This window comes from Lagopus muta, chromosome 8, assembly GCF_023343835.1.
Source record: "Lagopus muta isolate bLagMut1 chromosome 8, bLagMut1 primary, whole genome shotgun sequence".
Classification (NCBI taxonomy): Eukaryota; Metazoa; Chordata; class Aves; order Galliformes; family Phasianidae; genus Lagopus; species Lagopus muta.
The window spans coordinates 9,142,171-9,168,798 of record NC_064440.1 but is presented as its reverse complement, the minus strand read 5'-3'; the positions used below and the strand labels follow the sequence as shown (position 1 = coordinate 9,168,798).

At 41.3% G+C, this 26,628-nt stretch overlaps 1 protein-coding gene across 4 annotated transcripts in view; it reads left to right on the top strand.

Annotated features, from left to right (window-relative positions):
- Positions 1-26,628, top strand: part of KALRN (kalirin RhoGEF kinase) — a 449,507-nt gene that overhangs the window by 283,183 nt on the left and 139,696 nt on the right. For all 4 annotated transcript variants that reach the window (XM_048953841.1, XM_048953835.1, XM_048953838.1 and 1 more), the window contains exons 12-15: positions 1,601-1,770; positions 7,509-7,683; positions 18,351-18,546; positions 24,030-24,196. In XM_048953841.1, the coding sequence (XP_048809798.1) occupies positions 1,601-1,770; positions 7,509-7,683; positions 18,351-18,546; positions 24,030-24,196 (708 nt within the window). The remainder of the gene's footprint in view (positions 1-1,600; positions 1,771-7,508; positions 7,684-18,350; positions 18,547-24,029; positions 24,197-26,628) is intronic.

Here is a 26,628-nt window from a genome sequence, read left to right as displayed (position 1 = left end):
TGCTTCTTGTATTAATATTTGCCTTTTTATATCATGCCTTTCCTCTGAGAAAGTGAAAATATGTAAATAAACTGAGCAAAGACATTCCATTTTAGGCCAGCAGTAGTGTAGCAATTATGATTATACGACTATAAACAGAAGGGTTCACCCAGAATACTCAAAGCTGATAAGGTAATTGAAAAGCTTTCAAATTAATTGAGTGTTTTTAAACATATTTTTGGAAGTGGTATGAGTCTGTCCGGCATGGAGTTGTGAGTAGAGGTGGGGCAGAGCGTGGGGAACCAGACTCACTATTTTCTGATACCACCAGCAGTGCTGGAACAGTTTCTGATACGGATTATTTTGCTTTAGACTGGGGTGATAGCCTTAGGCTTGGCCCTTGTTGGGAGAAGCCTGCGCAGCTGGGGCTCAGAGCATCTCTCTCCTCCTCCCATTTTATGTGGACGTTCAGAATTCGCTGTCTCAGAAGAAATCCCGTAGGATGGGGATCCAGTGCATCTCGTTCTGAACAGAGACATTTTTACCAGCTCCTTTGCCACCCCCACACAACGTCTGGCTTTTGCTCATGTGTACCTCTCACTCCCTTGGAGGCAAATTGCTTTGCTGCTCCTCAGCTCGGCAGCACCACATCCCTTGACATTTCCCAGGGCAGTGATGCTGGGTCCTGCTCCTGTGCTTCCCAGCTACCATGCAGAATGTACCAGCAGAATGTGGGTTAATGGGGCAGGCATGGCACAGAAAATAGTCACTCTGGTGGAGTCATTAGGATTTGCTGGCAGATTGCCTGCTCAGTTGGTGCAATTTTACACTCATTTTCAGAGCAGGCTTAAAGGGGAAACCTCTACTCGCTTTGAGGCTTCACAGCCAACAGGAGGCTGCGGCTTGCCTGCCTCTGCCCCCATTTCTGATGAACAACTGGCTGGAAATTCTCAGCTAAGCGCTTACTCAAATTATTTTTTGTTGTTGTTTTGAAATTGGTAGTGAAGGCTGTTTAGAATGAACGGATCTGTGGGTGAAATTGCTGTCTCCTATGCCTTGGCTTTCCAAAACTCAAAGAGCAGAGTCTGAACTACATTAGGAGGGGAAGGGAAGAGAAAACAAAATAAAACAGAATACATATCCTTGTGCCTGGGAAGGCGTAGCTGAGCAAGTATAGTTATACTTCAGTCAGTACCATGCAGACATAACAAATATTTTAGGTCTTGGTCCTGCAACAGGCTTCAACTGAATGTGAAATTAATAGGAGCTGATGGCACACAGCTCCTGAAAGGGTTAGGCTATCACAGCTGTAGGATGCTGTAATTTATTACTTGTGGAAAGAGTTAATAAGAAGAATAGCATTAGATTAGTTGTCACACACAGGACTGAGTCATATATTCATTTTTTTGGGAAAAAAAAACACACCCTGGTATTATATTTAATGTACTTCATTGCTTAAAATGCATTTGCACCAAATAGAATCTGTTAATCTTTTTATCTTAGAAAACTTCTGATCAGTTTCCTTGTGAAATATGCAGCCCTAGTTAATGCTTTCTGATCTGGAATTAGAGGGTTAAATCTCAATCCTCTCTGATTTATATTTCCCTCCCCTCCTTCCCAGCTGTGGACATGGATGGAAGATCTGCAGAAGGAGCTCTTAGAGGATGTCTGTGCTGACTCTGTGGATGCGGTTCAGGAGCTTATCAAGCAGTTTCAGCAGCAGCAAACAGCCACCTTGGACGCTACCCTCAATGTTATTAAGGAAGGGGAAGATCTAATCCAACAGCTCAGGTAAGCACCCACCTGGAGGACAGGTGGTGAGAAATCTGCCATATGCTGCGGTTTAGATGTGCATAAATGTAGGTTTGGGATTAATAGGGAGAGTTTATTCATTCCTTGCTTATTTATTAGTCTTCAATTTCTTTGAGTAATGTATTGAAATTACACTGAGTGATTTGTGTGGACTGATTAGAGTAGCCTGTGCATCAGCATGGGCTGCTGCTTGACAGGGAGATTATTTATAGGCACAGCAAAGTGAATTGAAACAAATGCGTTTCAGGTGAATATTTTTAGTGGATATTTATGGAAGATTGTGAAATGGCTATGAGCTGGGGCCTTGTGATTTATGTGGTTAGTTCTGGTATAAGAGAAGTGTATTCCTCTAAATAAAACACGTGCATGTCTAACAGTATTCACTCTCTTATTTAGCATGCAGCACCCTTCTATTTATCTTTGTCCATGTGGGGTTTGTTCATACTGTCAGGGAGGGTCCTTCCTGCCAGCTCTGCTTGCATTATGAATTAAAGCAGCTTGTTTACCTGATTTGAAATACACAAAGTGACTGATTCAGGAAAGTTGGAGCTTTTTGCTTTCTCAGTCTGTATCTGTAGTAGAACTCATGTTTTCAGGGAGCATAGGAAGCCTATCCCAACTTGTGTTTCTGTCGGCTCTCTCACTTGTTCTCATTCATAGTGATTTTCTATGGCTCTAAGTTCATAGCAGCAGTGGAGTTTTCCTGCCTCTTACGACATTTCAAGCCCCAAACCATGAAATCTTTTGTTCTGAAGATCTTTATATTGTCACAGATTGCCCTCATCTACCTCTACATAATGTCTATACTCTGTGTACATACAGAACATATATCCTGCACCAAATGCAATGAGTCTTATGCATTTGACTCATGGCTATCAATCTCATGTCTCAGCTTCCCCAGACTGACGCCTTTGGATCTAACACAAGAAATGCAGAGCCATGACAGGAAAAGCCAGAGGTGCCTATTGCAACCTGGGTAATGAAATGAGCTGGTGGAGCTCCACCCTTAGGAGCCCTGCAGGAGCTCTTCTACTACAACCATGGGCTGAGCTTTCCTCCATACCCTCCACAAGGAGAAGCAGACTGTGTAAATGCCTCATCTTGCTGAATGACACAGAGCAGAACGAGAAAAAAGAGTTGTTTTGCTTCCTGAGACCAGGGTTGGAAAGCAAGGATCAGGGGAAGAACGAGATGCAAAGATCCATGCATCTTTGCTGATGAAATAGTAGAAAGGAAATATGCTGTACTTAATATGCTGCCAGATGGAGGGGGCTAAAGAGAACATACATATGGCTGCCCATACCAGGTTAACCAAAGATCTGCATGACTTTCTTGCAAAGTTTAAGGCACCTCTAAGAGATAATAGCAATGGTGGTGAAATGTTGAACGAAAATATTCTCTTGTTGCTTCTCCCACCTATTGGTATAACATTCCAGCATGAACATATGTGGAGAAGACCATGAAAAGGAACCTGAGTAAAGCCCATCAGGTGGAGTTTTGAGATTGCAGAAAGTGCCTGTATTGAAGGAGTTCTGGTCTTGCCTGTCAGATTGGCCTAAAGGTTTTTGCCAGCACCTGAGTCAAAGGGAAAGCAGAATGTGGAGTTCTGCAGTGATCAGGGTGATGTTTGGGGCTGGAAAGTCAGCAGAGCATCAGTATGAACAGCATTTGTTGGAGAAAGGCTGCTGTAGTGGCTGCAAGGTCATGCATGATGCTCTGCTGACTTTCCAGGGTGAATAGGGTATGTCTGAGATCACCTATTTCAGTATTAAAGTTTTTAGCTTCAGTCATTGAAAAGCAAGAATGGTCTGAGTTTTGAGACTGTTTTGGAACTGGTATCATGCTTAAACGTTGTGAAATGCCAACACAGGTTTTGAGACTCAAGTATTTAGCCAAGAAATGATGTTGTTGGGACCTGGCTTGTACTCTGAGCAGTGAGCAAGGTGAAGCAGGAAAAACATCTTTGTCCAGAGTGCTTCTCTGCTTCTGATCGAGTTAAGACCAAAAACAGAGGGAAACACACAACTGCTGTCAGAAATCAGGAAGCCCTGCGTGCATACAGTGATTTGCAGAGCTGTCTAGTCAAGGTGGTCTCTAATCCAAGCATCTAACAGTGGGGCCTCCAATGTGACCCCTACATGGACTACATGAGAAAACATGAAACCACCTATGCATGTGCCCTCTCAGTTTTTGTGGCTGCTGGCAAAAGTAAAGAACGCACAGATAAAAGAAAGGAGAAAAAATGGGAATTGCTGCAGTCTTCCCTTAACACAGCATTGCATTTCAGTGTGTGGGTCATCCAGTACCTGCTGTGAAGAGCTGTTGGAGATTGCAAACACTACAACAATGAAGAAAATGAAATACAGCACTCATATCACTGTAGATAATGTGAAACCATTTTTCTCACTCTTTATTATTGTTCTGAGATGAGCACCATTCTCAGAAGTCAACACAAAAAGATCTTCTGAACTGCATTTCCAGAAGTGCTGCCGAGGCCAATAGTTCTGCACATCTGCAAAAGTCAGGACAGTGACTTGCCACAGTGAGATGTGAATGAACAGGAACTTTAGGGGTAACAATAAGGCAGGGAAGAGTTACGGATCTTGTTTTTCTTATGGTAGCTCAGCATATGGGGTTTTGATAATGGGAACATTTCACTGTGCTTTCTCCCAGATGAAGTGCTCAAAGTGATTTCAGGAGCACAGTGTTCCTTCTGAACAAATTTAACAGCAATGAACAAACCCTGCGTGCATGTTGCCCAATGTTTATTTTGTATTTTTTTGAACCCTAATTTATATCCTTTCGAAGAATACTGAGTATCTTTCATAAATTCTTTCCCAGGATTTCTTATTACCAGTCAGAACAATAAATCTTGTGATGGAGGCATCCAATCTCAGATATTTATTTTTCCAGAAGGAAGTCTTTCTCAAACAGGACTATATAACTTCTATGGCTTCTTAACATGAGCCAGCAGTGCGCTCTGGCAGCTCGAAAGGCAAATGGGATCCTGGGCTCCATCAGGAGAGGGGTGGTCAGCAGGGACAGGGAGGTGATTGTCCCTCTCTACTCGGCTCTTGTGAGGCCCCACCTGGAGTACTGTGTCCAGGTGTGGAGCCCTCAGTACAAGAAAGACATTGAGATTTTGGAAAGGGTCCAGAGGAGGGCGACTAAGATGATCAGGGGGCTGGAGCACCTCCCCTATGAGGACATGCTGAGGGAGTTGGGCTTGTTCAGCCTGGAGAAGAGAAGGCTGCGGGGTGACCTCATTGCAGCCTATCAATACCTGAAGGGAACCTACACCCAGGAGGGGAGTAAACTCTTCAAAAGGGCTGACAATAGCAGGACTAGGGGAAATGGATCCAAGTTGAAGGAGGGAAGATTTAGGTTAGATGTTAGGGGGAAGTTCTTTACTAGGAGAGTGGTTAGGCCCTGGAACGGGCTGCCCAGGGAGGTTGTGGATGCCCCGTCCTTGGACGTGTTCAAGGCCAGGTTGGACGGGGTCCTGGGCAACCTGATCTGAATATGTATGTTTGGTGGCCCTGCTGGGCAGGGGGGTTGGAACTACATGATCCTTGAGGTCCCTTCCAACCCGGGTGATTCTGTGATTCTGTGATATAGGGATCTCAAGACCTTATCTGAGGAGATTATGGAAAAATACCAGATTATTACATCTCATTTATTTGTATTGCATCAGCCACTGAAAAGCACATGTGGTTTGGTTTGAAAAGTAAAATACTTGAGGAAAAAGAATTTGTAAAACCAAGTGTGTGTTTAGATCCCATGTGAGATCTAATATCTGCCATCCTTGAATAATTCATTGAGTCATTTAGCTATTATATGAATAGTAATAATTCTGCATTTGAATGAAGGCTTACTTCTTGTCCTTTTATAGAAGACAGGTGCTGACTGGAGATTGAATGTGGCCTTGCATTAAACTGCAGTTTTAAAATCTCTCCTTGTTATCTTCATCCATCCCTTCTGTGTACAGCTCAAAGGTGGAGGCAGACTGTGGTCACCAAGGAGGTGAAAACACAAGACTGACAGAGTGGGGCAGAGACTGCAAGATCTGAGGAGAGTAACACTGATGTAATATTCCCTTATAGGCAAGAGGAGTTGCAACTTCATGCTTCAGAATAATACTGGAGCATCTGATTTCATTGCGTCAAGTAGAAAGCATTTGAAGAAGAAGAGCAGAAGCACATGGAAAGAGCAAATAACTAATTAGTTATTAGCATTCTGCATTTTTAATTGTATTTGTAGTTGTAGGCTTCAGATGTTCAGGCAAAAGCTTGTTCATTTTCTCAATTACTCTTGCTGACAATGTTCAATTAAGTTTAAGTTGATTGCGTGTTGTTTTGATCTGACACTACATGATGGTAATGTGCTAAGAGCAAAGAGCAAAGCACAATCATTTTGTGCGATTTCTGGAGACAATTACTCATTTTGCTAGGTGTTTATAGAAGGAAAATGCAACCCAGAAATGGGAAATAGAAACTTAAAAAATTAGGAACACTAACGCTGTTTGACAATGGGCAGACTTCATGGGTACTTTCACTTTGCAGCCCCAGCTGCATTTGGGCTCCATTGGACAACATGGTGACCTGGCAGTATCACCTGATCTTTGGTTTGGCCTCCAATATTGTTCCCTGTACAGTTTTATATACAATATGTGCTAGTGGATTTGCCCCAGGTTCACCACTGTGGCAGAAATATAGACTGATGATAAGTGATGATGGTAAGGCCTGCTGGCTTATTCAAGCCATCCTATTACACTGTTGGAAAGACCTGTGCACTGGTAGAGTATCTTATGGGGCTTTCAGGTGGTTTGGTTTGAATACGCAGGTGCCATCACATGACTTTGAGCAGGTTGAACGGAGAAATTCATTGCATCTCAATCTTGGGTTTGCTGAACTATCAAAGCCAAGTCTGGCTTCAAACTTTACTTTCTGGTACTTGTTAATGTTGGGGGACCTTCAGTGGTCCAGGATACATATCAGGTACAGCGAACTGCCCCTTGATACCCAGCCCACCAGTTAAAGGGTTTGTTCCCTTCTCTTCCCTATTTATGGGGAATGTACTGGGAGCACTGTCTGACCTCTCACAGGCATGCTCATTTTCCTTACCTTAGTGGAAATACAGCTGAAGGACACCATTGTACCATGGAGTTTTTGCAGAGCAAAATTTCTATTGCAACACAAAGTAACCCAGAGGAAATCAAGGTATCTCTATCTCTTTAGTCTAAGATGCTGGTAATTCTGATTCTATTAGCCTAACTGAAGCAAATGCACAGAATTAACACTTAAGGGCCCAGGGGGCTCAATAACAGCTCAGCTTGGTGCCTCTGGGCAGAGTGAGTATAGGCTGGAGCAGGTCACTCTCTCTGGGACTGAATGGGATTGCCAGCCAGGCTCCTTAAGAGAGCTGTTGAGGTGGATGTGCCATTCTCCCCCCTCTCTGCCCCTCCAACCCCTCAGAAGTGTGTCAGGTCACAGCATCCCAACACAAGAAAGGACAATCCCCCTGTTCAAGCTATTTGCAGAGCTCAGGAGCCACACAATTTCAAGAGTAGAAGAGAGGAGTGTTTCATACACCTTCCCTTGCCTCAGCCCTTTGTCCTGGGCTCACTTCTCAGTGGCATACAGATCACAAGTGTATACTTCTTGCTCTTTTGCCTGCCTTGAAGCACAGCTTTAACCATGCTCTCTGCCTTGCCACAGGGACTCCGCTGTTTCCAACAATAAGACCCCACACAATAGCTCCATCAGCCACATCGAATCTGTACTTCAGCAGTTGGACGAGGCCCAGGTACAGATGGAAGAGCTCTTCCATGAGAGGAAGATTAAGCTAGATATCTTTCTTCAGCTCCGGATTTTTGAGCAGTACACCATTGAGGTAAGAGCTGGCTGCAAGACCTGGGAAAAGGAGAGCAAGGGAAAGGGGATCTGTGTAAACCTCTGCTGGTAGGATACCACCAGAAGTGGTCAGCACTTAGGGGGTGTGTTCCTCCTACCTACACCACTGCTCTCTTTTTAGGTCTTGGAGCACTTTAAATGTTTTATGATGAGATATTCTTGAAGGAAATCTTGCAGATCTGTAGGCAGTCACGTGGTGGATACTGATAATTAATGGGAGCCTTCATATGCTGTGTTACACTTTGTAAGTGTTTATTTTAAGATATGGCATGATGAATTACAGTGGAATAAAGGGCTGGGAAGAGGGAATTTTAGGTGTTTTGATCTATAATTGGATGCGAGAGATATAAATCAGGGAGTAGCTGAACTTTCCTCTTGTGAGTGCTAAGTTAGGTGAAAGCTGTTGTACAGTACTTGTTATTAATGTAAATTAGAATAGCTTAATCAATCAACACTGTTTTACTCAATAGTTGTATAAAGACTTCCTGATAGTAGAAAAGAGACTGTATACACACATACTCACAAGGGAGACTGTATCCCTTGTGAGTATGTGTGTATATCTATAAATGTGTGCATTTCAGATCAGCTAATATTTCTGTGTGTGCATTTGTTGCCCTAAGACTGCTACACTCACAGCTCAAGAGCTGCAATATTTAGTATCACCTGTATTTAAATGGTAATACATTGATACAATAGTCTGGCAAATGGCGAATGATTAAGATTTTGATTCTAAAGATATGAATTATATATGAATGCATACGTGTATATGGCTATAAACAGCACCTATGTTTTCAAAAATGGAGCAAAACATGAAAAACGGTGCTTCTGGTCACCCAGAAATATAAGGCATGTATGGAGAACCTGTGTGAATCATGAGTCACTCATAAGATACCAGTCTGTCTGTGTTTCACTGCAAATTCCAGGTGTGCAACAAGAATTATGCTGACTTTATGTAAAGATCTTTTAAAAAGACAGAATCACTGTTTTCAATTCCTTTTCCTTTGTACATTGGTCTTTCAACCAACGATTGCTAAGACCTTTGCCATCATGGATCCCTTTACTGATGGGGCAGCTGAAGACAAGGGACATGAGTAGTGGGCATAGTGGGGGTGGGTGGATGGTTGGACAAGATGTTCTTAGGGGTTTTTTTCCAACCACAATGATTTTATGATTGTATGATCAGCTGATGTGATTGTTCCTAACTGACTCTGCATCTCACACCAGAGATAGAAATGCAGTGTGGATCCCTCTGTTTTGTTTTGAATTAATTCGGAGTGTCAATGCTATGTGGTGGTATATAATGGTATATAAATGGTAGATAAAGATATCTAAAACTGGAAACACACTTCGAAATCTTCTCAAATCAGGTTGGTTAGAAAAGACTTAAAGAAGACCATCACTTAGTTGTCATTGTAGATCTGCTATTTTTTTATCAGCAGGACATCTGAATTCCCTCTGCAGGATTAATATTACAAGGAAATCTGAGAACATGTTTCATAGGGAGTTTACAGGCAGATGATTTTTGTTAGAAAGCTCTCTCTTCTAAGTAGGGAAATATTTTTATTTTAAAGCAATTTTTAAATTTATAACTGAACATGGAGAGAAAAATATCATGTCAGTATCTTAAATTTTATGAGTACATTTATTGCTCAAACAACAAAAGCAGTTTAGTAGATAATAAAAAACATAATTTGAAATAATATATTAAATGATGCATTTATGCTGTGCATTTCAAATAGCTGAATTGGCTCCAGTTGACTCAATACCAATCCATAGAAAGTGGATTGCTGTCAGTTACCTCAGCCATATAATAAAGATTCCAAGTCAATGAGAAACTTATCAACATTAAGAAAATTACCTCATGCTTTGCTAAGAAGCAAAAAGATGTTTTCATCCCCATAATTAAAAAGCAGATAGTGTTTCTGGTGGTTGAGTATTCTAAGCTTGTAAGAGAAAAAGATGATGAAATTTAAATCAGGAAATTAAATACCTTTTCTACTAAAGGCAAGTAGCTGTGACTGGAAATGTATTTAGGTTTTAATTTTCTATAATAGCCTAGATCCGGCATAGATTAAGAACAGTGAAATAATGTGTAGCAGTACGATTCTCAAATGAGTTTCTCCTTTCCTAGTCTAGCTAAGCCCCCTTCCATCTGTCCAGAGTGCGGTGGGTGCCACATTGAACATATCCCTAACAAAGTCTCTCTTACCTGCTGCAAGTGTGCTAATCTCTCTCCTTCCTGTGCTCCACAAACCATCTGCAAAAAGTGGGCCCAAAGCACAGTGCTGTTGTAGTGAAGGCTCTTCTCAGCATGCTTAGCTATCAGAGGGTTTTAGTTATCAGCATCCCTTTTTAAGAAGAGTGGCTGAGGAGGTTCAATTTTTGACCCAGGATCTTCCAGCCTGTCTATGTTGCGTAGTGTTTTGCTTATGTGGGTTGTGCTTTCAAAACAAAGTTCTTGTTTGACTTGGGTTTTGAAATGGAAACTTCACTGGGTTTCTGAAAATTAGCCAGCAGATCTTGGTCTGATAGCAAACCAGAAGCAGGTGATTCTGGAACAGCTGCTTTGCTTTCTTCTCTCCTTCTCCCAAATCTGAATGCTTTTGTTCTCCGTGCTGCTTCTGTCTGTTAATCAAAGTGTTTTCTATTTCCCCTCTGCTCTTGTGTTCTCACCCGTTCCCAGTTTCTTGAGTTCTTGGGAAGCCCTTCTGATGAGACGCTCCTGATGAGGAGCCCTGGTGAGAGCAAAATCTTGCTTCTCTCTGATGGAAGCCAGAGGGGTGCAACTGGGAGTCCATCTCCTTCTAGCAGGCTAAGGGAAGACTACAAGTTCAGTCTCAGAATATTTGCATCCAATATTGTCTCTTTTCATCCAGTTTTTGTACCAAATGTTTTCTTACATTCATTTTCTGTACTAACCTCTCTCTTTCTTTTTAATTGATAATGCAAACTTAGGTAAACTTTCAAAGTCACAAATGGCAACGGAGTGCTTGGCCTTTATATTTTTCATTTAAACTGTGTCTGAATGCCATTTGTTCTTTGGAGACTTTCCTGCTCATAATGATCTCCCCAGATATTGAAGTCCATGCCACGGACCACATAACCCTTTCCTTTGGCACACCTTCCTAGACTTGCACCATACCAATCTGTTTTGTAGCTGCCTTGGGTTATGAGCCTTTCCATAATCTTTTCTTCCTGACAGAGGTTTGGATTCCAGACAAACTGCAGGATTAAAGGTACTTCGTCAGCAGCATGCACTTCCATCTACTTAAGCATCATCGGCTTTCTCTGTACTTCAGTGAAATCTGCCAACAATTGTTTCATTTTGTCTTCAGGAAAAGCATTTTATGTAAAGAGAAGCCACCTGCCTTTCATAGAGAAGACCAGCTGTGTTCAGTTAGGACTTCTAAGGACTTCTGAGTTGCCCAGGCAGCTTTTGTGTTTTCCTTGAGTCAAGGCAGGTTTGGCAGATATGAATTTGGATATGAACCCAGAGACACATAGCATGTGCTGCCTTTTCATTGTTGCCTTAATCTCATTATATTGACTGATATTTACACTCTAGGTTCTTGGGTTAAAGTATGAAATCCTAACTGTGACAACACCTGGAAACCAGCATAACAGAAATATGAGAGGGCCCTGCTATCCCTATGGGAGGTTATTCTGCCTTAGGTTTTAAAACCATAAAGTGACAACCTATTCTTTATTTAGGAAACGTATCTAACTTTGATGCCTGATATGTTTTATTCCTTTACCAAGTCATTGCACATTTCAAGACAAGACGGGATCATTAAGATTGTATGATTGAACTTTCTGTGTGATGTATACCACAGCTGAGTTCGTGCAGCCAACCAAGTAACTCAGGAGATTTCATGCAGTGTGAATGTGGTAGCTGATCCATTGCGAGGAAGTAGGGTGTAAGACCCGAGGGACAATAGCTGGCAGGCTTCAGCAGTACTGCTGGCACCGCACTGAGCACATCATGTATATGGAGCACAGTAATATCCCAGAAATATAGCCTCACTAAAATCTGTAAAGTATTCTTTGTCCCATGCTTCAAAAAATAGTCGTTTGAAGGCTTATTAACCATAACTTGAATGAATGCTAATCATTAGGGAAGTGCTGGATAGCTGCAAAAGAAGTGAATGGTAAAATGCACTGAATTGCAACCCCTAACACAATAAATGCCATCCGGAGCATAGACCACAGCTTTCAGCATATGTTTTCTTTATATCTTTTGTACAGAGATGATCAACTTCACCTATAGGCCACTGTAAAACTCAAACTGAGAACAGGAATGATCTCAGCACATACCTGTCTGGCCACAATTGTTGATTACCTCCAAGTTCTCTCCTTCCTCCCCAGAGCTGCCCAGCTCCTTCCTTTTGCATGTTCCATTTTCTATAATGGATCTGTGTAGTGCTAGGCAGAGCCAATCTCCTGTAGTGGTATAGCAGTGTACTTTCTGGGCCAAACATAGTCCTGGAGGGGTTCTGGGGGTTCCTGCTATACAATATAAATTCGATCTGATATGCTTTTAATCTTTCAAAAAGCAGTACGATCACTAGAATCTTCACCTGTTGGTTAACTAATTTTCCACCATCCTATCTCTTTGGCTCCATTTCACCTGCTAATTAAATTTTTCAGCCTTGAGTTCACTTGCTGCCTCTTCTGGCTTTTCACGTCCATCCCTGAGCGTGAATTTAGAAGGGAGTAGGAGCCAGCTTACAGACAGTAGTTTGATTCGCTGATATTTACAACTCACTTGAGCCTTCCATTCCAGATTTATAACATTAGCAGAATCTTTCAAGTGAATTAGCTGCCTGGTTGGAGGTACAAGATGCTTTATAGCCTCTCACTGACTTATAGCTGGCACTCAGAAGTGAACTTCTTTATTAGAAATAAGAGCTGCAGAGATCTTGAGATACACTTGTAAGAAAAGGAGTGGTAAGAAAAATTTTCAGATCTTTCTGTTCATAAACTGGAATCTTATAATGACTCACACTGAGGTTATGTTTTTCTTTTTTATATGCATAGGTTTAAAACTGCACATCACTTCATTTTAAGGAAGGTAAGGCACTAAGCTGTCCTGGGTACCTTTTCTTCCTGCTTCTCTTGATATTTCGAGGATTCAGGAACCAAAAGCACTGGAGAGGAATCATTACTGTGACAGCCTCTTTACTCTCCAGCAGTTCAGGTCCCAACTAAGCCAGTGTGGTATCTCTGCCACATGTCAGAAGGAATGGCTGACAGTATTGTCACACTGTACAGCATCAACCGAAACCAAGACCTGAAGAGGAGGAACAGCAAACTTTCTGCATGCATGATTTGTAGAAGTGACAGCTTCATTCACCCTTTCCTACCTACATCTCCTCTACCATAAACCTGCAGCTTTAGTTTGCTTGTAGACCCACTTATACTGTCATATCCAGTCTTCTGCTCTTCCACCTTGTTCTCAATTCCAAAGCAGAGCTGAATGCTGTCGCTCCTGGCAAGCCTGGACCCAGACTATGGTATGTGCGCTAGAGATCTGGTCTCCTCTACTCCATTACTTCATTATAACCTCTTTCTTTCTGCACTCACAGACTTTACAGACATTTCCTTAGGGTCCAAGAGTCAAAATTACCTTTTTTTTTCTTTCATTTTTTCCCCTCTCTGGATTCCCTTCCCTCTCATCCACTTTCACTCTCTCCTTATGCCAAATGTATGGCACCCAACATTTTTGTTCTTGGAGAGAGGTGAATATTCCCCTTCCTCAATTCTGAGATCTGCCTTGAGAGTGTGTGACAGTTATTCCTATCCTGCCTCATCCCAATGCTCTACCCACTCTTCTTACCTTTGCTCCTCCTCTTATTTAAACCATCACTTTTCTTGCAACCTGCTTCCTACATTTGCTTGTCTTTTCCAACCATCTTTACTCTTTTGCAGATTCCTCTAGCAAACCTGCTCTCTTTTTGTTGATAGCAATTGCTCCAAAGGTAGAACTTTCTTTCCCTCCTCCTCATGCACCCTTTCCCAGCCCATACTTCAAAATATCAGCTCCTGTATGATTCATTCACCATATAACATTTATTTTCTCATACTTGATTCCTCATTTCCTTCTCCACCTCCTTCAATTGGCAAACAAAAATTTCTGGTTGGCACTAAGCGGGATGACTTTAGGTGCTAAACACTGAATTCATGCCAAGCAAGCAGCATTAAAGGCTCAGCACCACCATTTTGTGGAAAATTTCAGCAGCAACATCAAGAAATAGACAGGATTTAGATATGAAATCGTTGCTGATGTACAGTTACCTGCACAGCAGGCTTGGATGGACTCTTTGGCTTAATCCACAAGCACGCTGCATTATAGGAGTGTGATGGCAGGGCAGCTTCTGTTATCATTAATGCAGTTCTATTTAACCTGCCTCCCACTTCTCCATAGCTTAATCTCTATCCAGCACTAAAGATGAAAATGTCTCTTTCCCCACAGTCATGTTATCTGCTGGTGTTGCAACACAGTAAATCCAGGAAGCAGCAAAAGCAGCAATGTTGTAGTAGTGGGATTTGGGGTATATTAACTTGCTGTTTTAGGAGGATGTCTGTCCCAGAGTATGTGGTCTAGACTGTAGACTGTGGTTGCTGTCTCTGCAGGAAAGACAGACCTGGCTGATATAGTCTGTATATCTGTTATAGTCTTGTGATAGTGGAGCTCAGCACAAGCCCAGTGTTTGCTCACATGCTGATGGAAACTTTTGTGCAGTTCCTACTGCTCTAATATGGATATATTGGGTAGCTCACTAAATGCTAGCTTAGGTTTGCTACCTGCATCATTTCTCTCCTCCCATTATCATGACGGCAGGAGCATCTATTACAAGTGAAAGTGGATTGTGCTTTCCAGACTCGCTGTCAATATACAGCTTTGTTGTGCCTTTTCCTCTCATTAACACTCAGGTTACTTGACCTTCCTTTAGTACTTTGAACCTGTTTTTGGCCACCAACCTTACGTCCTGCAAGGAAGGATTATGGTTCCTTCCAGAATGTGTTTGACAGTGAGAAGTGTGTGTGCAGATTTCCTTGGAGAAGTGTGAGTACTTGGATACATCTGCTAAATCTGAGGTCAGTCTGCTGCTTTTACTAATGCAGGCCTGTTCAATTCCACTGTTGCTGCCCTTGTGACCCTTCTGCTTCTATTTCTCTCTCATCCCACATTTGAGCAGAGCTCAGAGCTTCTCTCTTAGTAGGGTTCTTATTCTTCCAGGGCATGTGAAGGATGCTGAGGTCTGTTTAGAATCACAAACACTGTGAAGAAAAAGGAATAAACATAAGTACTATCATTTCTTCCCACCAAAAATCCAGTAGATGAACAGAATAAAATCAGCCATTCTTCTGGGTCAAAAGGGAAATTAAACGTGTTCAAGGCCAAGGGAGCCTCATTTCTGAGACAATTTCTGACATTGGTTTGATATAATTGGCTCTTACCACGATTTAGGAGATGGGACTACATCAGATGAAACTGTATTAATTTTCACCATAGATGTCAATGCCTGACCCCTTCTGTGAGAGCATCCAGGGTCCTTTTTTAGACTTGAAAAATATACATGTGTAGTTAACTGAACTGCCTAATTACAGCCCCTTCGTAAAGAAAAACAAATCATTTTCCCTATATCCCAGTCAAACTAGTTGGGTACTTAAATTCAGACTGGGACCATTTCCAAGTGATCCAGTTTGAAATACAGAAACTGGTGGGATTGTGAGGCACTGGCTGCACAGACAGGAAAGGAAGTGTCTTAATGAGATCTGCAAAGCATCACGGTCTCTGGGATAGTGCACCAGATTGGGATTCAGAAAACCTGGGTTGTTATCACAGCTCTGCTGTTGCTTCTTTGCCTTTGTGCGCTTTAGATTCCCTTCCAGCCATCTGTTTGTCTTGGTTATTCAGAGCAATGTACCCAACCTTCTTGTACAAAAGCTTTGCCTGAGGAACTTGGTGATGTTCCACCTCTTGCTGTGTCTGACTCCTTCCTCTCTTCCCCAAACCCAGCACATGGGGTAATTATCACTCTTTCCTCAGCTCCCACTTGGAGCTGACTTCCGTCCTTCCTCCCTTCTGCCTACTGTCACTGCCTGTGCTCCTTGTCCTTGTGGGAACTGGCACTGGACCAGCAATCCCTGCTGGGCCTGTCTGTCTGTCTGGAGACACTCAGATGCAATCTCAGCTCCAGTTCCTGGCCATGATAAGAAGACATGAAGCCTTTGGATCTGGCATTGCATCCCCAGAAGTGTATCAGCCTGTGTCCTGTTTGCCAGTGCTGTCCTTTCCTGTTTAATTGGAACCACCAATTTGAACAGGAGAATAAAAGCAGTGCTGCTCAGTGTCCATTTCAGAGCACATGGAAAAGCTTGCAAAAAGAAATGGCATCAGAGCAGAGAGATTTAAACCAGGCATTTGCACTGGGCTGCTTGGTCTCAGCATACTGGAAGATGTGGATGGGACCATCTGTTGATTCCCTTGTATGTCCATCCTCAACGTTCCTGGTAGTTTGGCCCTCCAGAATACTTGTGTTTTCCTGGCCTGAAGATGTCCATAAACATACACAGATCAAGTTTTGATCAGAATCCCCGTATTGTAGCATGGCTGTAAGGGCAAACTAATATAACATATTCTTTGACTGTTTTGATCTCTTCTACTATCATTACTTCAGGTTGCATATTAGGAAAAATTGGTTGGCAACCCTGCGCATGGCAGGGGGTTGGAACTCAATGATCCTTTTGGTCGCTTCCAACCCAAGCCATTCTGTTATTCTGTCATTCAGTTCTGATTGCAATTAGTCAAGTATATTTCTCTAACATAAATACACTGAATAAAACCGTTCTCCAGCATCTACTCCAACCATTTCTCCAGAACTGTTGAATCTGCCAAGAAGCTCCCACAGTTCAGGGACTCCAGCTATAGTGTGTAAATGAATCAGAGGCTGTTGGAGTCAGGAATGGGGCCAAAGGGACTGCAGAGGTAGTTATTATTTAGAGTTAATTGAGTGGAATGGGTGATGGGAAACAGCTGAAGAGAAATAGAAACTCCTCAGGATGTTCACACTCTGCCTTTCACCTTGCCTTTCACCCAGCTGAGATCCCAGGTTCTTGGTTCAGTAAATCTGCTTTTTTGCTTCTCTCAAAAAAGAACTGAAAACCTGTGCATATATTTTCCCTTCTAAGCAAAGCTGTGCTCTCCTATTCATGCTAATGAGAGAGGGGCTGAGAGCTGGTCCTTTTGGGTACCCTTCCAGTGCCTGCACTGCATTTGTTGTTATGCTTTGTGGAAAAGAAAACCAAATGGAAAATGTTGAACCTTGGCTACTGAGGAAACGAAGCATCTCACTGCACACAGGCACTGAAGAGCACTTTTACGAGAAACAAAGAGCCTCTCACTATGTTGTAACGTGCCAAAACGTGAATCTAAATATCTGGATTTAGCTTTCCTCCATCTAGCTTTGACAAGTTGACCTATGAATCAGAATTCAGGCATATATGATTTATTTCCACTCTCCTTGTCCTGATTTGTTGCCACCAGAACATTCCTTCTTTTTGTCTGCAATAGCAGATTCTGGTATGAAGGAGATTGGGCTGTTTGGGTAGGTTAATTATGTTAATTAAACAGGCAAAAAATAGAGTGGGATTTCAGTATTGGTTGAGTAAATGTGAAACACAGAAAATACAGTAATGGACTGCTAGAGTCATCAGACTGCCTGTTTGAATTAGGATGCAGAGAAAGCTGCAGAATATTTTGCACGTTCCCATGAGTTATTTGCAGATAAGATAGGTCTCCTTTGTGATGCTCCTGGTGATTCACCCAGCCCTCGAGAGCGATGTTTCTGTGCTGTGCTTTGCCTGTCTGTAGAAGTCTGTTATTTATATTCATTCCCCAGTATGAAATCTTTGAGATCTACAGAACAAATTTATACGGGGCCTATTCCTTCTCAAGCTAGCAGGAAGACCCTTAAAAAGACTTCAGATCCTTGGAAGCACAACATAGGTCTACTGTGGGGATTAACTCACCAATTTCATAATAAAATGTTAGGTCTCGTGATCTCTGTTAACAACAGGTACTGCTCACAGTGTATTAGATCAGTAATAATTCTGCAAATGTATTAGTTATCCATGTTTTAGAGCTTAATGGAAGCAGCTTATAATTTAAATTCTATGAAGAAAAAGAATACATGTTATTAATGATAAATATTTCCACCTGCAGCATTAACATACAGAGTGATGCAGAATGTTTTAATAAACATTTAGAGCATTTTGGTTTCTGGGGACAGAGGTGTCACAGTATTTTTGCAATTCTGTTACTACTGTTTCTTCATTTCAATTTGAATTTATTCAGAAGCATTTATACCACCATCCATATGAGTACAGTGCCCTGTTGACTGTGCAAGGGAAAAAAAAATTGTCACGTTTCTTGTTGGTCTGATAATCTTTTCATGGATCCTTGGCTTGGCAAAATGAGGACTGTAACCATTAATGGGCAGAATCCAGAGTATTGAGGCTGTTGTTCAAGGGTTTCTGGATCACAGTCACAGTGTGAAGTACTTCAGTTATTGATGCATGGTTTGAAAGCAAGATTTTTCATTGGTCTTGATTGAATATAGTATCTATCTTGTGTCCATGAAGGTTACAGCAGAGTTAGATGCCTGGAATGAGGATCTGCTGAGACAAATGAATGATTTCAATACCGAGGACCTTACTCTGGCTGAGCAACGTTTGCAGCGTCACACTGAGAGGAAGTTGGCCATGAACAACATGACTTTTGAAGTCATTCAGCAAGGGCAAGATTTACACCAATACATCATGGAGGTCCAGGCTTCAGGTGAGCGGAACAATTTGTTCTCTATTTTGTATGAGAAGGAACAAAACAAAAGGGAAAGAAACACCACCTACAACCAAAACACATTTCAAAAATACGCCAGTACGTACAAAGCACATCAAATTTTAACATAATTCAGTCTGTTGTATAGCTTTTCTCCACAACCAGAACCGCTCCAGGATTTTGGAAAATTCTTTGAGTCAGGATCACACATCAGAAATCGCTGTTCCTTTGAAATGGAAATTCAGTATGGAAGTAAAGCTGAAATTTAAGTTTCATTCAGAAAGTTTTATGCAACTGCAGGCCAGTAGAGTTTGTGATCTATTCCAGAATAGATGGCAAGGAAGAGAAAAAGGTGGAGCGAGAGAAAGAGGCAGAGGAAAGAGAAGCTAGCTAACCAGAAGCCCTATAGAAGAGAATTCAGATATGAGAGCCTTGAAATTTATCAGGAAATTGAATTCTTGTTTCCAGCCAGCTCTAATTGGAATTATTTTGTGTATAAAAAGGGAACTTGATAAACCATAGTGGAATTTTCCTTTTCAATGTGCGCTTGGAAGTTAAAGATAGCCACTTGGATGCAAAAAGCTTTTGGCATGTGCACTTAAGTGACAGACTTGATTCATGTTGATAGGGAGTCTATCTGCTTCATCTACTCTTCTCAGCAGTAGGATCCTATTTCTAAGGCATCTTATGAATCAGGATTTTTGTATCCTTGCATTTTGTGTTTGGAAAAAGAGTATCATAATTCAGATTAATCACTGCATAAAGGCTGGAAGTGAAAGTTATTTGCAAAGTGTTTAAACCTTCTTAAATGTCTGGAGAAGTGCAAAGCAAGAGCAATTCTTTTCTGTCTCTCCTCACATGCACTACCAAAATAAAAAAGATTTTTATGGATTTATTCTTTGGCAAACATTTTACTCCTAGACATTCACCTTTAAAAAAAAGATTAAGAATAAAAAATTGGCAGTATTCAACCTGATTGGCAAGCTGTACTCAGCAGAGGCTGTAGGTTTGCTGCAGGCGTGTGTTTTGAACTAGACAAGCATTGTGTGAACCATGTGTGTGAGATGATATGAGCTCTGCCCACACTGTGTCTGGTCCTGTGCTTCAGCTCTTTTGCTTTCCAGGCTAGCAAATTGGTCCTAATACATCAGTTACTACTCATTTTTGGTGCATCCTGGAAGCATCCGAATGTGAGCAGTAATTCATGGGAGGAAAAGAATATCATTCAGAACAGTGCAGACTCAGGAGCATCAGGGACTGCTCTTCAGGGAAAAAAAAAACAAACAAACTAATTCTGTGTTTATGAAGAAGTTAGAAACAATTTTTTTTTGGATTACAGACAAAAGATCAGCAACTAAATGAAGTGACTTTTAGAATGTTTTTATAAGATTATCTGAGATCTCCTTCTTTAAAGCCTACCCAATAAAAATCCATTGCTCCCAAAGGCAAGGAAGTGGAAGCCTCATAGGGATGCAGAGTAACTGTAGTTAATCAAAGGTAATGGTCAGATCTGCCATGCACAGAATGCTAAATGCTGGGAGAATGGCAAAATAAGGGAGAGAGATTGCTCTTGGGAGCCTACTGTTTCTTATTGTAATAAAGGACAGCTATAGTCCATAAAAAATTCATTTAATTTTACTCCCTCTTGCTGAGTCCTATATCACAGTCGTTCAGTGCGTGAGAGATGATTGTTCTTACTGCCAGAACTGCAAATTTGCAGGGGTTCTGGCAAATCAGTATTGCTGGTTCCCACTGTACAGTGTCACCACCGCTACCATCAAAATTCAACTACAACCATAGAAGATAAAGGCAGAAAGAAGCTTTTTTCAGGGACATCCCACCTAACCGTCCACTCTTAAGTGCCTGGGGTTTCTTTCCTTCCCCAAAACTCTCTTTCAGCTTTATTCTTTTCAAAGTATCATGCAGGAACCTGATTTAATTTTGATCATTCTGGAGTTTGGCTTGGAGGTCTTTAAGCCAGCAAGTCTGTCAGATAGAATTACATCCAGGTTTTTCCATGCATAATGCCTTTTTCACTTGGAAATCTTGTGAAGGTAGAAAAAGATTATAGACATTCGCCCATATTTTTTGCATGTGTGATGCAGACTTGGAGCAGCAATTCTTACCAGACCGTGGAGTGTCTGGAAGTCCATGTGAATACTGTGCATTGGATGCAGCATATCCAATTGTTCTACAATGGACCAGATCAGACTCTGTGCAGATATTTGTATACACACTGCATATCTACAAATCCACTGTTTCCAAAATGCTGTACAGCGCAGAGTTATGTCCTGTGATTCCTTCCACTGGTGCAGCATGTGTGAGTGATCCTGCTTTGGATTAGACTGTTTTCATCATAATTCCTCTGCAAGTAAATGTTTGGTTTTGTTAGGGACCACGTAAGATCTGGGAGTCGTCACATCTTCTGCAATTCCGCAGTACTTTCAAATTGTGTCCATGTCTCACAAATATTGGTGTAATTTGGGAAAGAAGTTTGCTTTAAAAGAATGCTGTTACAGTATTCTCAATAAGACTGACTTTTAGTGACCCAGCACTTTCTATTTCAGTGGAACTATCTGCTGTTTTTCCAGGCTGATTGCAGTTCTAGCACTGATATCAAAGGACACCCTGATCAGAGGGGATCCATGGGTGAAAATGTGTCCAAAAATTCTCAAAAAAGGATAATGATTGTAGAGTGTTTAGTTTGATACATTTAAAGTGTTCTGATGTTTCCGAAAGAGATAGTCTAGGCATTTCTGAGAGTTTAGGACTGCGATTCAGCAGGGATTTAACACCCTGACTCAAGTTGCACTGACGACACATACACATCAGTGGTACATCCCTCAGTTGTTCATGTTCTAGGTACTAAAAGTAGTTACACTCTTGGACTTGATGATCCATATTAGTCCCTTCCAATTCGGGATGTTCTTTAATTGTTGACTGAGTGCACACAATTAATTTGTTATTTAAGTGCATTCACATTGTTAGCATTGTTGTCACCATAAGCACCAGTCAGGTGTCACTAAAGATTCATGGATCTGGCATTTTATGTCTACGGCAACTTCTCTAAGCCAAGCCTGAAAAATACGATGAGAAACTGATGTTGGGGAAATTTACACAGTCCCTGCCTGTTATGTGGAAAATTCAAAGCCTTGTTGTGTCCTGGATGTCAAACTTAAAATCATTCATGTCTTTTCCTAGCATTGCATTGCTTCAAAGTGAAATGGAAGTCTGTTTCATTTTGCTTGTGATTTCACTTATAACACAGAAAATAGATACAGTAAGAAGAGGATGCTGCACTGTTGTGTTCCAGGCTGGTAACAGTTCAGCCTACAAGCGGGTTCAAAGCAGCTCCAGAAGAGCTCTGTACTGGTCAAAAAGCATTACCTCTTCCATACGTTGAATAGTATCTGACAATGCAAATAGCACAGCTGTAACTAATGCATGTCTTGCAGGATGTTGGCCAGAGTGGGTACTCTCTGTAATTATTTTTTAGAAATAGTTTCAATTCATTATCCTTCACTGATATCTGCTGTACGGGCCAAGGCATTAGAAAAAAAGAATGGCAACCAAGTTCAGTTTATCAAAAAGTCAGCTGTGCTTTCCTGTCTATCAAAACTTAATGTAAAGATTTTATGTATGAAATTATTCTGAAAGCAAAGGTTTCCAATTTGCAAACCAATCTTTGAGAAGAATAAGTGCTCTCGCTGCGTGCACTGGCATTGCAGAATAAATCTGTGTGACACATGACAAGCACGAAAGGGCAGACCATTCATCATGGGGAGTGCGGGCTGCCCTTGGATAGCATCCCAGGCAGCTTTGCTGGTTGCTGCTGATGAGTTAGCACAATCAAAACCAGACCAGCTGAATCTGCATGAAGGAAAACGGTGCATTTAATATCAGAAAGGTGTGGTGAAGTCAAGCATACAGGAAGCCTGTCATGTCCTGAGGATACAGAACCATATGCAGGCTAATTGTAGTAACAATGCTTGGTGTCTGGTGTTTGAAAGAAACTTCACTCCTAAGAATGGAAGCGTATATTAGATTTCCAGATCTTAAATGGGAAGCCAGGGGCCATTCCATTTTATTTGGTAATGAAGAAACTGTTTGGTTTTGGCTGGGAAAGGGAATAAGCCAATTGCTTGCATTCCTTTATGCTTCTTTTTTTCTTTTCTTTCTTTTTTTTTTTTTCTTCCTGCTAAAACCAGAAACCAGGAAAAAGAGGATAAGGTCAATCATAAGGTCATATTTATTTTGTGTACTGTCCTCTGTGGATACCGCTGTGAGGGAGAATGAAAGTTACAAGCCTCTGAGGAAGAGAAAGGGGGAAGAAAAGGCATTTTTCTAAATCAGTTTTAAAAACAATACACAACCTTCTGTACAGCAGCTTCTAATTAGCACAATTCTTGTATAATGTCCTATTATTCCATGAAATCAAATGGCTTTGGAGAAAAGTGTAGTGTTTTCTCAGCATTACTGCAATCTGATTATTTTCATATTAGGTCGCTGATCCTCCCTGTATTGAGGCCAATGGCAAAATTCCAGTTGACCTCAATAAGGGAAGAGTCAGATCTTTATTAGTTTGTAATTACAGGGATTACAGTAAGACAGGATGGCATCATAACTCCTCCAGGCCAAGCTTTCACAATTACATTACATCTGTAAAGTACCCAACAATGTTGTCACTCTCGTGTGATAAAGAAGGAAGATGTGATGCTCTGCATTGTACTTCATGTAACTGACACACACAAGGCCCACCAGGAAATTCAGGAGGTGGGAAGGGACCTCAGGAGGTCTCAGTTTCCACCTCCTAATCAAATGAGGTTAGCTATGAAATTCAGACCAGGTTATACAAGTGTTCGCCCTTTTCATGCAAAACACAAGGCATAGGAGTTCTGATATTATTTTCTGTCTGCTAGATGAGGAATGGATTGATGTCACTTTTTGAAGTAATTCTGAATGAATGGGTCATTTTTAACTAAATTGTTGCTAATGATCATGTAAAGTGCCCAGATGGAAAAGATGTTTCCTCTGTGGAGTTGCACACATGGCAATGTATCTGGCAGCTAGAATTTACTTTATTTCACTTTTCTGTTTTCTTCCTCTTCTTTTTCCCTCTTTTTAATTTGTATTTGTAAAGCATAAGTCATTGGTTTAATCTAACAAAGGGAGGTTATTTCTGCCTTTTAAAGTTAACTTTATGTTTGGGCAAGGCTACGGTCAGTAGCGTTCTACTATTCAGATGCTGATGAATGAGGTGAGCAATCATCCGCAGAGAACCACTACTGTGTAGGAAAATATAGTGGTGCAGAATGGGAAACTACACAAAAGCCAAAAACTCCCTGGGAGAGAGCTCATTGAGGAAAGTGTTACTGAGAGATTTGCAGATCAGTGTTTTAGGTGGGAAATAATTTTGAAGTTCGGACAATGACTAGAATTGCAAATAAGTGCAAGATCTCTCTCTGCATGTTGTTCTGTTGTAGGCATTGAGCTGATCTGTGAAAAGGACATCGACCTTGCAACACAGGTACAAGAGCTGCTGGAATTCCTTCATGAGAAACAGCATGAGCTGGAGCTTAATGCTGACCAAACTCACAAGAGGTTAGAGCAGTGCCTACAGCTCCGGCACCTACAGGCTGAAGTCAAGCAGGTGAGAGTTTTTAACTATGCTTCAGGTTCTTAAATAGGTTTTCAGCCATTGCAATACCTAGTAAACCAGTATCTGCCAAGTCACACAGCTTTAGGTGGATGATCTTAATCCCTCTTTCCTTAGCAGTACTTGATTTGCTGACAAATTACAGCATGATCCTTTACAAATATAGAAGGGCTCTGTTCCACATCATGGCTTCATGAGCAGTTATGGGAATTCTGTACGGAGCAGACCCTTCAGCTTCTCAACTGGAGTATGCCTCAAACTGTGTTCTGGAAACAAATGATTTGAGCTGGGATCCAGGCTGAAGTTTTGTGGAGAATTGCCCCAGAGGATAACTGAGCAGTGACATCTGAGCAAAGAATTACAGTAGTTTCACCTTTCTGTTTATTGCTACACATATTGGCCTAAAGGAATCTTCAACAGTATCTAGGTGAGATAAAAGCTTCAATCTGTGGTCTCTGTGCTAGGATTTACTTAACCATCTTAGTGCTGTGACATTCCCTTTCTTCCAGATTTCATTCTAGTGATGGTGGTCATGTTCTGTCTCCTGTGTTTTCCCTTGGTATTTTGTTTGGGTGCCTCATATTTCAGTATTACACTATACTTCCTGCTCCAGAGGTGACTTTATGCTTCAATGTAGTGCTTATGTCTGGATTGTAATATGATCTTAGTATCATTAGAAAGAAGAGAAAGATTTTTCCAGACACGTGGTGTATTCGGGTTTCCATTTTACCAGTAGAAATGGGGGAGGGGGACAGAAATAATGAATATATTGAGTGCTCCCTAACTACTATCACAGTTATTTCTTCTCCAGAAATGAATTTTTGAGTGACATTTTATCTGGATTGCTTTTATCATTGCTGGCAAAACATCCTTCGCTCCTAGACAGCTTCCAAGCTAGAAGCTGGCAGCACCAACGTCAGTGCACAAATTTGCTTTCAGAGTTCAGTTTGATTTAATATTTTGCAACCATGAATGGAACTTGCACAGAACTCTTCTGAATTTTGATTTTGAATATATGGCTGATTTGTGTTTCTGATAATTCTGGGGACTCTCCTCATAAGCCTCCACAGCTCTACAAAGTGCAGCTTTCTTCTGTGAAAGAGATCTTCTCTATGATATTCATAATCACCACATTAATGTCAGCTTCCGTAGCTAAGCTTAGAGTTCTGTACAGCAGTTTTATGACTAAGTAGAGCCATTTTAACTGAAGACAGAAGGTAGAGAGGAGCAATACATGTAGCTGACCCCACTGACCAGGATGATGGACGGTTGGTCAGGTTGGTCAGCCCTGCAGTGCTCACAGAGCATTGCAGTGCAATGCAGCACTCTGCAGGTACCTCATGTTACTTGCCTCACTATCAAGAGACTTCTGGGCTTTCCTATTCTGCAAACCAAAATCTAACCAAAGGAAATGGTTTTAGCATTGAAATATCTAATGCTTTGAGAGAACAAACAGCTGCCTTGAATTAGTATTTTCTTAACATTGCTTGGGACCATCAGAACTTTTATTACTGTGTGACCTTTCAGCAGGCCAATTGTGAAGAATCATTGTATTTGTTCAGCTGAGTAATAAGGACTCCTTTGTTTATTAACCTATAAATTACCACAGCTACAGTTTCCCTTGGAAAGAGCCAAGGTGAAATATATCTGTGCTCTATCTATTTGGTTTCCTGGAGATGAGTCATATTCCCAACCATTTAGTGAAATTGGGAAATATATTGATTTTGGCTTGCAATTCATCTCCACTCTGGTCCAGATTTCCTTCACTTTCGTTTTATTGCATCTGAGATGATGGGTGATCTCATTACCAAGTTGCACTCACTCTTGCAAGTCATCTGAGATTTGGTTGCCACCAGACACCTACTGTAGCTGTGCTTACATTCTGCTGACATAGGAAAATTGGTCAAGGCTGCTAAGTGTACATGTGTTTGCATTTTGATATAATGACTTGTGGAAATACAAAGTCTTTTAACCATCTCTATCTATTGAAGTTTCATTTAGGAGGTTTTCTGTTTTAAATCACACGCACCCAAGGTTTGAATGCCTGGACAATGAGTTGAAGTCTGGGGCTGTAAAAGAAGAACAATTCAGAGTGAGATGTTTTGTGAACTGCTTTAGTGTGGAAGTAGCATAGACCAGTGATTCACAAACCCTTTGTTATTCAGAAAGATCCTTCCCAAGACTTATTTCCCCTCATTTGGATCCCACTCATTTCCGACAGAAACTACAGAGCTTGGATTGCTCACATAGAAGTGATAATACAACAGAATTGTGGAGATCAGTTTCAAGAACAAGCTGTCTTATACTGTGCTTGCAGCTGTTTGGCTTCCAAAACCCCTCGCTTTTCATCTTTGTGTGTTTTTTTATTATTATTATTATTATTATAAGTGTTCGACATCACGTAATGCAATCCCAGATACTGTCAC